This window comes from Trematomus bernacchii, unplaced genomic scaffold (genome assembly GCF_902827165.1).
Source record: "Trematomus bernacchii unplaced genomic scaffold, fTreBer1.1, whole genome shotgun sequence".
NCBI classification, from domain to species: domain Eukaryota; kingdom Metazoa; phylum Chordata; class Actinopteri; order Perciformes; family Nototheniidae; genus Trematomus; species Trematomus bernacchii.
The window spans coordinates 12,540,841-12,554,511 of NW_022987714.1; the positions used below are offsets into that span (position 1 = coordinate 12,540,841).

General features: G+C 39.9%; 1 protein-coding gene across 1 annotated transcript in view; it reads right to left on the reverse strand.

Annotated features, from left to right (window-relative positions):
• zgc:173742 (DNA topoisomerase I, mitochondrial) overlaps nt 1–12,833 on the reverse strand; it is a 39,113-nt gene extending 26,280 nt beyond the window's left edge. Inside the window, exons 1-6 of the mRNA XM_034141191.1 lie at nt 12,691–12,833; nt 12,284–12,412; nt 9,483–9,537; nt 8,917–8,963; nt 4,784–4,903; nt 112–199 (exon numbers count right to left, since the gene is read on the reverse strand). Coding sequence (XP_033997082.1) covers nt 112–199; nt 4,784–4,903; nt 8,917–8,963; nt 9,483–9,537; nt 12,284–12,408 — 435 coding nt within the window. The 5' untranslated portion in view covers nt 12,409–12,412; nt 12,691–12,833. The remainder of the gene's footprint in view (nt 1–111; nt 200–4,783; nt 4,904–8,916; nt 8,964–9,482; nt 9,538–12,283; nt 12,413–12,690) is intronic.
• Nucleotides 12,834–13,671: the final 838 nt, after the last annotated feature.

A 13,671-nucleotide genomic window follows, 5' to 3' on the forward strand; every position in this document is an offset into this window, starting at 1 on the left:
AGAAAAACTCGACATGTGAATTCAAACAACTCAAACTCCGTCAAACTTCATAAAGCAGAGGGGTGTATTATTGATGAAGACAGATGACTTTGTGAAGACAGAGTGGTTTACCTTTTCTCTTCTCTTCTTTGACTTATTTCTCTGATCTTCTCCAGCACTTTCTTCTTCCTGCCCATTTCTCTTATCTTTCTTCTTTGATCTGCAGGCACCCAGAAGACAGACAGAATACTAGTAGTTAGTTATAATTATAATACTTACTGGAGGTGCATCATTTGGAAACAATGACAAATTGCAAACATTTTGACTGACTCGTGTAGAATGACACTTCTTCCCGCAGTGTGTTATATATATTTGTGTGCCTGTAAAGGGTCTGCAAAGGCTAAAATTCTCTGCTACACATTGTAAGCTATGGGTCAGGAAATCTCTAGGCAGTTGACCAATCACAACAGACTAGGGCTGCTCGATTATGGCAAAAATCATAATCTCGATTATTTGGGTCAATAATTGATATCACGATTATTAAAAACGATTATCCATTTACTTTGAAAACATCAATTTATTGAAAAGAAAATGAACAGTCTGTTTTTAACAGTTGATTACCCTGAAATGTAAGTATAATTCAACTGAAAAAATAAATAATAATAATCGTTTTATTTCGATTATATTGTTTTCATAATCGTTGCAAGCCAAAATCGTAATTGCGATTAAAATATTAATTAATTGCCACAATTACGAAATTATTTTGCTTTGCTAGGTTGTGACAGTGCACTACAACATATTTGATCTAATTAATTTTAGTCTAATTTATTTATCATACTTGTATATGTTTAATAGCTTGTGGAAGTGCGCTCCAAAATATTTGTTGATCTTGTTTATTGGTATTTATTATTTTGATATTATTTATTTAAATGTATAATTTATTTTTGTATTGGTTTTGCAGTTGAATTATACGTTTCAGGGTAATCAACAGTTAAAAAGATACTGTTCAAATTATTATTTGTTTTAAAGTTCAATAAATGGATGTTTTCAAAGTCAATGAATAATCGTATTTAATAATCTTGATATCAATTATTGACCAAAATAATCGTGATTATGATTTTTGCCATAATCGAGCAGCCCGTGTGTGTGTGTGTGAGAGAAAGAGAGAGAGAGAGAGAGAGAGAGAGAGAGAGAGGAGAGAGAGAGGAGAGAGGCAGGAGAAGAGAGACGAGAGGAGGAGAGGAGAGACAGAAGCTATATTCAGAGCCTCTGCCTGCCTTGGCAGGTTACAATCTTTCATCGTTGCTGTTGTTTTGTATGATTGGTGTTAGCTACGGTATTTAGCGGTCTACAGCACCCTCCGCTTTTTTTTTAGGGTTGACGACGTACCCACACGTCGCCCGGAGGTCCCCCGGTGTTGTTGCGGGGGCTGCTGCACTAGCTAACGCTGCATTAGCAAAACAAACGCTAATTTCTTTTGCAAAAGGTGCAGCGGGCTTCAAACACGTTCCCTCCACTGGTTTCAACCAAGTACTAAATTCGATGTTTTCCAACCAAATACGGTTGAACTTACACTTCCCCATATTTATTTTTAAGTAGATTCTAAGATACATGAGTTTCTGACTGCCGCTAGCTGAAGCTTGCTTGCTAGGTTACTAGCTGGGTGTTCTCCAATAAGGGGCCGGGGGAAACAAAGTTAGTGATTACTGGTTCCATGTTGATTTATTCCAATACAAATTGTTGGGGGGAACTGAAAGGCTCTTACCGTACTGGTTACGTTGCAGCCCGGACATTTCCCCCAAAACACATTTAGACGCGATCGCAACACAGAAGTACCTTTCAAATCCGATCATTTTTAAGACCTTCTAAATCATATTTAAGACCTTTCTTATTTTTTTGGTCATATTTAAGACCTTTTTAAGGCCTTAAATTCAGATTATCAGATTTAAGACTTTTTAAGACCCCGCGGGAACCCTGGACAGAGGGTGAAAAGAGGTGCTGCAGCACAGTCAGCATCAGAAAAATAAAAGCTCTTTTTGAACATTAAAGCATGTAAACATGTCACAGTAGAGACACAACATACAATTATGAAACTGAAAATGAGCAGAATATTTTCCCTTTATAGAGGATTTATACGAAACAAAGAGGTTTTCTTAAGACTGTAGAGCAGGGTTGCCAACTTTGGGTACCTGGCTGGAGTGAGATTTTGATATCATGGGTTTAATTCGGTTTAATTACACATATGCGCACGAAATGACTGCTATCGTGTCAGCAGCGGGACCTTAGCATATAGGATATATATACAATATATACAAATACACAATAATGGACACAGACTATAAAGGGCACACAGTTTCATTCACTAATGAAAGTCAAACATGTTTGTTTCCACTGTTTTATTGTGTGCCTGTCGCGATAAACAATTAATTGACTTATCGTACGATAAATAAAAATGAACTCGATAACTTTTCTGACCTCGATAAATTGCCATTTACATGAGGATGTGACTAGCAGTTTGAAAGGATGTACTTGAATTATTATTATATATTATCATTATGTCAGTGGTCTAAAATGGTCATACAACGGTGCCGACAATATTATCGTTTATCGCAATAATTTCCGGGAAAATGTATCCAACTAAATTAATTATCGTGAGAGGCCTATACATGAAACACACACACAAACAAATCTATAGACTTACTCCAAACTGCCAAATATATTAATTAACACACTCTCACTCTCATATACTCTTTGACTCTATTTTGGCCTAGTAGAACAATAAGCAGCAGACTTTTACTTTTTTATCATTTCTACTGGATCTTAGATCTGCGCATGCGCAAAACGGGTCGGCAGTTGCGGCTCCAGAGTATTTTTGTTGCGTAATCTATGGTAGGGCTAACCCATACAGTGGTGGGGCTCAAGTCAGTATTTGCAATGTAATTACATACACGCTCCCCCCGACAGTGAAACGCCACGCGTGAGGTTTAGATTATTTCCCTGTCTCAATCCAAATTGAACTGTATGAAATAAAAAGGCACATTTGTCTTGTAGTAAATAAAAAGGGCGACCTGGAGCCAATCCTGCAATTTCCCCACAGGTGAAAGAGTTGACATGCTGAAAACCCAACCCCTGCAGGGGGGTTTCTCCCCCAGGAGATTTTTTTAAATACTAACATAAAATACACATTCTGGTACTCTCTTGAGAAGAAAAATAAATAAATCTATTACTACACGACATATTTAAAAAAATGAATGCCATTTTAGTTTTTTGTTACTTTGTTCTGAAAGCTGAACCTGCTGCTCCTCACAGAAGAGGGAAGAGGCTGTGTGAATTACTTTACATTGTGGATAAGGGTGGATAGCCCCCATTGTTCTGTGTGTCAAAATGAAAGACAGCACACACACACCTATCAATCATCAAACCGTGGGGTCTTATTTCATTACGTGTTGATTTCTATCAACACGTAATGTTGTATCGATGTATAGAGATGTACTACCGCAAAAGTATTCTCCGTCGGGACTTCCTGCAACAACACCACGCCGTTATCGTGATTCTGATTGGCCAGAAGACATTATCAAAGATGTTCTATTGAGAAGACGATCACTACGTGACAAAAGTTTTCAAAACCGTTTCTAGTCTTCGGTATTCTTGCTTTTGGCGTGAGAATAGTTTGGGCAGCGTGAGAGCGTGAGATTGAGAGTGAAAGCGTGTGTCACACGCCAGATGCGTGAGAGTTTGCAACCCTGCTGTAGAGTACCATTTCTCTAATGGCGCGTTTCCACTACACGGCTCTCGCTCGGTATGGCTAGGCCTTAAGCCTTGTTAGGACCGGCTCACTTTATGCTGCGTTTCCATTACAGTTTAGGAACTGGGGTAGTATCTATAGTAACGCAGTGTAGGCGGAGCCGTGACGTCATCTTCAATGAGAACCCCAGAAAAACAACACAGCCGTTAGCTGTTAGCACTCAGAGCTCACAGCTCCTCATATATGTTCAGAAACTAGACAAAAGTTAAACAAGTACAAACCACAGACTGCCTGTGTCATGGCGAGTACAGTCACTGGTTTATTTATGTCTGTATAGGCCGTTGTTGTGAGTGTGGACGGTCGGAGCATACACTGCGTTAGCTTAGCCGATCTCCATTAGACAACGCGCATTTTAAAAAGGTTTTTCGCCTGCCGTCTGTCTGCAGACTTGTCAAAGCATTAATTCATGGTTTTTACTAACCGGTATCAGTATGTTGTTACTTCGGCATCATTTTGAAACGTGTATTACAATTAAATCACGGTCAAATATGTTCATTTTGTTGTAGTTGTAGCCCCCTTGCCAGCGATTCTCTCTCTAGTTTAGCATACTCAGCCCGACTCAGCCTGGTTGCCCTAGGCCTAGAACCACGATTTTATGGGGCCAGAAAAACTGTGAATTAGGACCCGCTAGCCGGAACTAGGCCAAGTGGAAACGCAACCAAAAACGGGCCGCCGACGTCACAGCTCTCTTAAACAGGGCTCGGTGCTGCAGTGGAAACGCGCCATTAGGCACCTCAATACTTTATTCTTATTTAGCCTTTAACAAAGTGTGTGCTTCCTGCTATTTGAATCTTGCCCTAGGTTGCATTGATATTTTGAAAAACAATGATATGAATTGAGCAACCCTATAGCTAACACAATATGGAGAAGAAAGGAAGACGGGAAGCTGATAAACTATCAAACATCAACATGTGTTTTAGATAGCAAAACAACTTTCTACAAGTAAGAAGTGCTTTCCTTCCAGGCCAATCCACGGCTTAAAGAGCTGATCACACTTACGTGGGTGTAGCAGTGGAGTGTGAAGCGCCTTCTACGGGCTCATCCTTAATCCTCTTTCTTTTCATGCCTTTCTTCTTTGCAGCAAAGTCATCATCCTGTGGCTCCGGTTTCACCGATTTCCTAAACCCCAAAAATTAAGAGAGGACATATTAAGTTGTCGTCACTCTAATATTGTTAATGGTTGCTTTTAATAATGAGGAGTATGCCTTGTAATGTAAATCTATCTTGCCATATTTCAAAACACACAGCATATAACAGACTGTAGCTTTGAAGCATGGAGTCAAATAACAGTCACCCTTTGAACTCTAGTGACGGTAACACTTTTTTTAAATTAGAAAATGTAAAAATATTTACAATTTAAGCCAATTTCGATCCCCATTTCTTTCATTTCAGTTGACCGAACATATTTTGAAGATTTTATTGTGTATTTTTCTAAATGTGGTCTTAGAAGAGCCGACTTGGAGGCTGTTGATTTTGAATTAGCCCCTTTTCAACATGCTAACAACAAGGAAGAATAAAAACTTAATGGCCCTTTTACACAGCTGTCTGCCACACTGCCAGCTACAGAATAAGAAGAAGAAGAAAATAACCCTGCCATGTGGAATAGAGGGAGAAAATATCCTTAAGCACACAAAGCCAAAACACTGACCACAAGAAATCACACATGATTATGCTTAATTAGGGAACATTACCGACACAGTAATGATAATGAGATAATTACAGCTATTAGAAATTAAAAGGAAATTACACAAGCTTGTATTTCCCTGCAGAGTGGGGAATCAGTGGGTAGGGAAATGCTCACATTAGGAAATCAACAAATTAAGAGTCACCACTGCTGCTTTTACTGAACCCTAATTACAGGCAGCTAAAGTAACAACTACACACTTAGTATGCTACATACTACAGTATGGCCGACCCCTGCTGGCTTTAGATTGAGAGTAATGAGCCTTCTCCCAGTTTCTCTGCTCTCTGACCACAGCTGAGTTTGGATTTAGCTTTGATTTACCTCTTTAGCAAATACATTTTGGACTTCAATGGATAAAACAGAGGGCAAAAAGGTCACGGGAATTTTAATTCTTAAAGAGGCCCTATATTTATACGTTTTCTTTTTCAAAATACCAAACAGATCATGCATTTTAGCCATGCCCCATTTCGCTCTATTTTGCTCTCCTCCACCCTGTCTTTGCATGCTGCAGCTGACCACGCCCCCCTGCAAAGGAGGGGGCCGAGTTACGAGCGTCGTGTTACCATGCTGTTACCATGCCACGGCAACCTCTCATTCCCCTGATAGGTCAGCTCCTCCGTCCTGACGTCAGTGAAATGTTCAAATCTGGATCAGTTTTTATCAGATCCGTTGCAGCCCCGTTTTTAGAGATTTGGGTATGGAGGAAAAGAGAGAGGGTTGTGTTTTCTGACACTTGGTGAGTTCCCTGGAACACCGGGGACACATATTCATGTATAAAAGACGTACAAAAGTGCATTTTGCATGATAGGTCCCCTTTAAAGCATGGAGACATGTCAGAGTATAGGTACAAATTACAAATATGAAACTTAAAATGAGCATAATAGGGCCCCTTAAAAATAAGATAAAAGGCAAGGTAAGTCTTAATTGAATTTAAACTATTGTGAATAGTCACATTAATGATTGCAGTTGTACAAACTCCAGGTGAGTAGAAAAAGAAAAGACGGTGAGAGGTGGTTACATGTTCATGTCATCACTGGATCCATCACCTCTCATTTTCATTATATTTCTACTTTTGCATTTATCCAGCAACTCCAGTGCAATTTTAATGTTAAGCCCTTTTGCTATACACATGGTAAGTGTTCTTCTACCCAGCTCTTAAGTGCATGAAAACTTTATTTGGGATTTCAGTGCCAACTACACTTACACAACACAAACAAGTGCATTCATACTTAGAGTGCTTATTCCAACTTGCATGTCCTTATTCATGAAGACATCGTGCTGACAGAAGTAAAAATCTTCCTTTTTTTAACATTTAAGCGCAGCAGAATATGGGCCAAAAACAGACACATTGAGTAAATTGGTTTCAACAGGTGCCATTTGCATAAGGCTTTGTGCGTCAGCTCCCATCGGGGACGGAGGGATTTTTTAATATGACATGTGAATGCAGAAACCCTGCCGCCTGCCTCCAGGTGTCACAATGTGTCACGGTCACATTCATGCTGACACATCAATGCTCTTAACATTCGCAGTAGGCAAACTACTTTTGAGCCAAAGTTCTTTTTATATTCAAAAGAAATTACACATTTGGGAGACGCCAATGTCAAACTCTCTCCATGTTTTCTTTTTTGTTTACTTTGCTAACTTTAGAGTAGTGATCCAGTCTGATTTCATAGACTGGTATCAGGGCCAATCAAGGCGATTTTTTAAATGATCTGCATCAGCCTGATCCGATCCTTTGCTTAACGTCAGCTGTCACACAGCTGTTTTCAGTCGAGCAGCATTCATGCCCAGCATTGCAACGAGTGCAGCACGAATCCCCAACGGGAGGGTTTAAGACTTCGTCTCTCCTCTACTACACTGAGCTCCTGTGTGTGTAAGAGCAGGTGCTGCACTCTGCGCCCGGAGAAACACGACCAAACATAAACGACAGCATTACGCAGTATAAGACTGTTTATTTATGTTATTTACCTCATTTATGTGAAGTCGTTTGCAGAGCCATTCCATTGTCAAGCATATATATTGGATCAATTTGAATACCTTTAATACACTAAAGAGTGCACTGTGCAACTGTATAATCTAGGAACTGGACTTGTCATCAGCAGATATTATATTAAATGACTCGGAGCGGCAGGCGGGGCACGGGATTGAGACAGTCCTTCTTAAGTGTGGGCTGTTGTCAAGCTGTTGAGTTCAAGTGCTCAGTGTGGAGAGAAGGAAAAAAAGAGTGTGTTTAGAAATGGTCATGTTATTTTGATATACTGCATCACTGAGCACAATCCATAAAAAGCTACACAAAAGGAGGTTGGGTCACTGCGTCCATTGACATTTACGGTCAGTGCTTCTAATAGCCTTATGTTTCTTCTGTAACTCTGCTGCCCCTAACTTTCCTCCCTGCATGAAACCTACTCAGCTAGCACAGTTGCCACCTGAGCCTTTCTTCAAAAGATAATCCCTATGGGGGAAACATAAAAAGCCAGAATTTAGCACTTTTTCTAACCAACATTTCCTTTAAAATGTCTTTTGTCACATCGGTTTGGGTCCACGTGTGGGAAACAATCCATTAACAGCTCAGTAGAAACGTGCTGTGAGACAGATTTGACACAGCAGGCCTTCGGCCAAAATCGTCATCCCAGAAACACCCTGCTGAGCATCAAACTATTCAAACCATGCATTCTCATTTATTACTTCCTGACAAGCAGCATATATTTGTCTTCATTGCAGGGTAAAATACATTTTCTGTGAGACAGCTCAACACGTTCTATACAAAGGGAATGGCTCCCATCCAGGGCCCTCAAACATCTAAATGCAATAACCATTTCCATCAAACTCAGGAGGGATTAAAACAAAGAAAAAAACAGTAAGATTTTGGATATTTCATTGCCACTGTATCTTGTCAGTTTATCATCCCAGCCTTTAAGGGGCCCTATTATGCTTTTTAGTGGTTTTCCCTTTCCAGTAGTGTGTTATTTAGGTTTGTGTGCATGTAAATGGGCTGCTAAGGCTAAAATCCCAAAGTTCCCTCCAGAGAGAGTTTCTCTGCCTGAAACACCTCAATTTGACTCCTTTGCTTAACACAACAACACAACAACAACAACAACAACAACAACAACATCAACAACATCACTATGCAACACCCGTGCTGGGATTGGCTAGCGCTCCAACACATTGTACGTGAAAGGCTAAGGGGCGGAACATCTCTTAGCAGTTAATCAATCACAACAGAGTCAGACCACTAACCAATCAGAGCAGACTGGGCTCTGGTTTCAGACAGAGGGTGAAAAGAGGTGCTGCAACACAGGCAGTATGAGAAAAATAAAGAGCTTTTTGAACATTAAAGCATGTAAATATGTCACAGAAGAGGCACACAATACAACTGTGAACATGAAAATAAGCATAAACCGGCCCTTTTATAAAGAGACAGTCTACTGGTATGATGAGTTTATCCTACCTGAGACCGCTGGCTGACTCCACAGGTTCAGTCTTAGGTGACTTGACCTGAGGGGAGGACATGCTTTACATTAAACACAGCACAACTGTAATGCAACAAAATTAACAAAGGTAGTTTATGGCATGTGTTGGAAATAGTTGTTGATAAAAAAAATGCACACATGAAGTCTGTAATTATCCAGAATGCTGGAATAATTTAATTAAATTAAGAGTAAGATCATAACATCCCTATTTCCTGGAACTGGCATGCATATAAATATTCCCTACGAATGATGGGGGTCTATAATAGCAGAGGGGTAATCTAGTATGACAAGCTGCTGAACAAACTGCAGCTATGATGACGCTCTGAGCTGGGGTCAGTGGGTAACTGGGGCAGGAATCTTCCCCCTGGTGCTAATTACAGACAGAGCATGGATGGACATCACAACCCTACCCTGGTCAATATGACACCACATTTCCATCAAGATGTACAAAATTGGCCTCAGACTAAGTAGGATCATGTGGTCAGATTTAGCCACATCCAACTTTGTGTAGTGTGCAGAGAAGAGAAGAAAATGTGTGATTTACCTTCTTTGGAGACTTTTCATCATCACCTTTCTGTGTAGGTTTGGGTGACTTTGCACTGTTCATCAGGATGTCAAGATTGGACAGGCATGAAAATGAGAGCAAGGGAAAAAGTTGTTAGTAATGCAGAACGTCAGCAGTAAAGAGAAATATGACTGTGGAGAAAGCTCTCCCTCTTAACTGTGACATGACAGAAAAAAGGCCCCTAACTTAGATACAGTAAAGTGTAAGCTTAAAGGGAAATGTAGACACTTTTCAAGTGGATGTCCAATACGTTTGAATGTACATGTATGTGTTTAAAACATAAGCTCCTCAGTGTGTGCTGTGTTGACTCAGAAAGCTGAGTTAACAGCTGTGGAAGATATTGTTTTTCCTACAGTGCCTTCATGTGACTTCATATTGCCTAATTGATGCAAGGAAGAACAACAGGCTATTTTAACTTAGATTTCAAGTCTCTAAATAACAAAAAGTTGATATTCTCTCTTTGCTTTTATAGCAGACTAACTCACGTTTCCAACCGCATAAAAGGGCACATCAAAATGTGCAGAGGATGTATTTTAGTGTTGAGATGTGCAAGAGGATACATGAGCTTTCAAAGCTTCAACGCAATGCATCTTGGTACATCTAGGCACGGCCCGCAAGAGGACTCAGCTTTCTTTGTAAATAAAGTGGTGCAGGAATTACATACTTTTGTAAGCTGATCCTTAAGTTAGCATCACAAGGGCTGCCTCAACAAGCTAATGGGAATTTTCAATTGGATTTTGAAATGTTGCAGATCATAGGTTCTGTGGCAAACACAAGGTTATGATACGTGGACATTTTGTTCAGCATGATTATTCCCAACACAACATTTAATTGAACCACAGAGCTTATTTCAGGCATCTAACCAGGAACTAGAAGTGGAACCACGCTAACTAATTTCCAGGGTTTTACTACTCTGTCCTACACAACTCTATAGAATCAGCACCACGGTATGTATTATTTCAAATGACTAGATTTACTATCAAAACCAAATTGACGTCCACATAAGATGTGGTGGATTTTCACTTTCATGTTAGAGCATTTGGTCATATATTGGTTAAAATCATTCGAGTAAGACAACACTATAAAGGCTTCTCAATTCTCTAATTTCCCCTCCTCGACTCCTATCCTCGAGACTTAGTCCCGCCCACAGGAGATGCGAGCGGAGGAGTCGAGGAGGGGAACCGAGGAGAGAGGAGTGGAAGCAGCAGGCGGTTAGAGAAATGAGAACTCCTCTCCTCTGAGCGGTCATTTTAAAGAGACCTCCGTTAATGATGACAGGAGGCACAGCACTTTGTCTGATGGACAGATGTGTTCATGATGACTTATATATTTACTTTTAATTCATTCACAGTGCGGTATAATGAGACAATAACAGGCTACAGATGCAGACACATACACACACATATATATAAATATATACAATTTCAGAATCAAACAAGTATGAGAGCACTCTCATAATAACGTAACACAATCAGAGACTGGATATATCCCCCCCCCCTCTCTGGTCGCTGAAATGTGGAATTGAAATTACGGGCCAAAAGTTGTATTTACAAGTATTAAAAGTAAGCATAGGACACCAAACCAACTGAGACCTGTCTGTCCGCCGCATCTACGCACTGTACAACACACACACACACCTACACACCGTACCACACACACACCTACAGCTCCTAAATCATAATCAGGCTACAGCCGTTGTGTATTTTATTATGTGAAGCACTAAATGGTCTTAGAAAAATATTGTAGATATCTACTAAACTACAGCATACAAATACAGAGAGTAATGTAGGCCTGTTATACTGAGTGATATTATACACACTGCTCTGCTTTCTGCACGGACCTCACAGCTGTTCTCACTGTAAACATCGCTTCTTCATATTTCTTTTCAGTTTGACCTTCCCATCCTTCAGGGTTAGATATAACAGGAAGATAAACAGCATTATTCCCCAGCTACGTTACTTTTATTCAGAATTCTAAGTTTGGAGCATCACACTAAGGCAGTACAGCATTTAAAAGCAAGACGCCCTTTCACGCTCAGGAAAATGTTTTCCCTGAGTCTCAGAGCTGATAAGGACAAGTAGAACCTTAATCAGTAATTCAGTCAGTGTGCCATGAAATAACAAGAGGCGAGCCGTCACACAAAGCTGCCTGCTCTGCTGCCAGGAGCGCTTACAGGTGTCTATTCATCTCCCTGCTCTCATCAATTACACAATCCAATGACAGATCACTCCACATTCATTTGTCTGCTCACATATGCATGGTAATAAACGCATCAGATATCAAGGTAAATTAATGTATTCATATGAAGATGGAGTACCCACTGTACTCTGTGAAATTAATGCACGCAGTCATGCCAGTGGCCCTCTTGACAGCTCAGCCAACTTAGCACTCTCTCTCAAAAACAGTTTTGTCTCCTTTGATAACACATAATGCCTTATTTCTCAAACTCCAATCTGATTTATCTTTATTTTCTAAATCAAAATTAACTTGTCTCCACATTTCAACAACATGAAAGGCAATGCTGCTTGCAGGATCATTGCAAAAAAACTGCTTTGATGTCTGGCCTTGGCTGAGGCTGAACAGATGCTGCATCTGCTGCAGTCAGGTCATATTCATATATTATTAGTGAGCTGCTCTAGCTTGACAACTATGAAAGGGTAACTATACAGGTCATTTATTGTATAATGACACTTGATTGATTAATGAATAAGTGCTAGCTGAAGTGTGTTTGTCAGCATATCATTCAGCTATCCATCTTTACCTTCTCACACACTACTCACCTGTTCTTGATCGCATCTCCCACGGCACCAGCGCTGTCATTACCACTTAGCCTTTTCTGCTTCGTTGCTTTTTGCTTGGGCTTCCCTCCTCCTTTAGCGCCCTTATGTTGTCCCATCTCGTACATGTACCTTTGTAAAGAGCAGTGAACATTACATGGTTGGAAGGAAATTCACTTGGGGGGGAAATTAGTTCACAATATGACAAAATAACCGTTCTGAAAGCTTTGGCTATTCCTAGTTAGCCAATTAGCTAGCACACATTAGCTCAGACACGTTAAAACTAGATAGCTAAAAGCAAAGATCCCCTATTTCACGTTGGCGAAATATATATGACTAGTTTGATAAATGTTATCGCTACAGTATCATCATAATCTTGACTGGCGTTACATTTCATAGAAAATACAAACTTTTTAGGCGGTCCACTTGATTGTCACAGCGCTCGATTGTTGCTCGCAGACGCGTTCAGCTAAGCACGCTTCAAACCAGCTGGACGCTGATTGGCTGAGGAACTTCTGGAGTTGCCAGGTTCGGTAGTGTTACAGCGTATTTTGTTACCTGTCTGATTCTGTGCTGACAGGATGATGTCTTGCGTTGATGTGTACTAAGTGAACTGCCACTTTGAAGTGCAGTTTGTTTCTACAGAGCCTACTGTTTTCCCACAGACAGGAAAATGCCATTGAAAAATAATGTATTTGCTCTGTAATGAATTTTAGATTACTAGGAGCTAATCTTGAGCTACATAGTAAAACATTGATGTAGTATACAAATGTGTATTCAACTAACTTGCCCAGCTGGGTGTCTGATGCTGAATACAAAAACACAACTCAGGTTGATTTCAAAAAGAAAAAAATATGTAAGACCATGAGCTGGCAGCGCTTCTCAAGCAAATGCAAACACATCATTAACGTTGAGTTGTAAGATACAAAAATAATGATGGCATAGTGATGATGGGTGTGGTCATACACCATTATGTATCTTATTTTCCCTTTACTTTGAGTGATATTCCACAATGCATAATAAGTAATACTTACTCAAATGAAAAAGTCAACTAACATAATAACACCAGTGAGCATATATAATATGATTCACCATCTTTCAAGAGTATTTGATACATGAACGTCAATGAGGGAAAGTGCCAACAATTGTAAGTCAGATGAGAAACCTGTGTTCCCATCACGTTGTCTGTTGATCCTTAAAAATATGTTTAATGAAACAAATCACCATACAAGTGCTGTTACTCATATTCTGCCTTCCTGTTGTGGCAGTTGCCATCAAAATGTATGTTTTAGGTCAGTTTGTCATGGAGACAAAATTGTTATTTGTTGATTTCTTCAGAGGTATTGGCTTGTGGAATAAAACACATTACAATAATCAATACATAAACAACA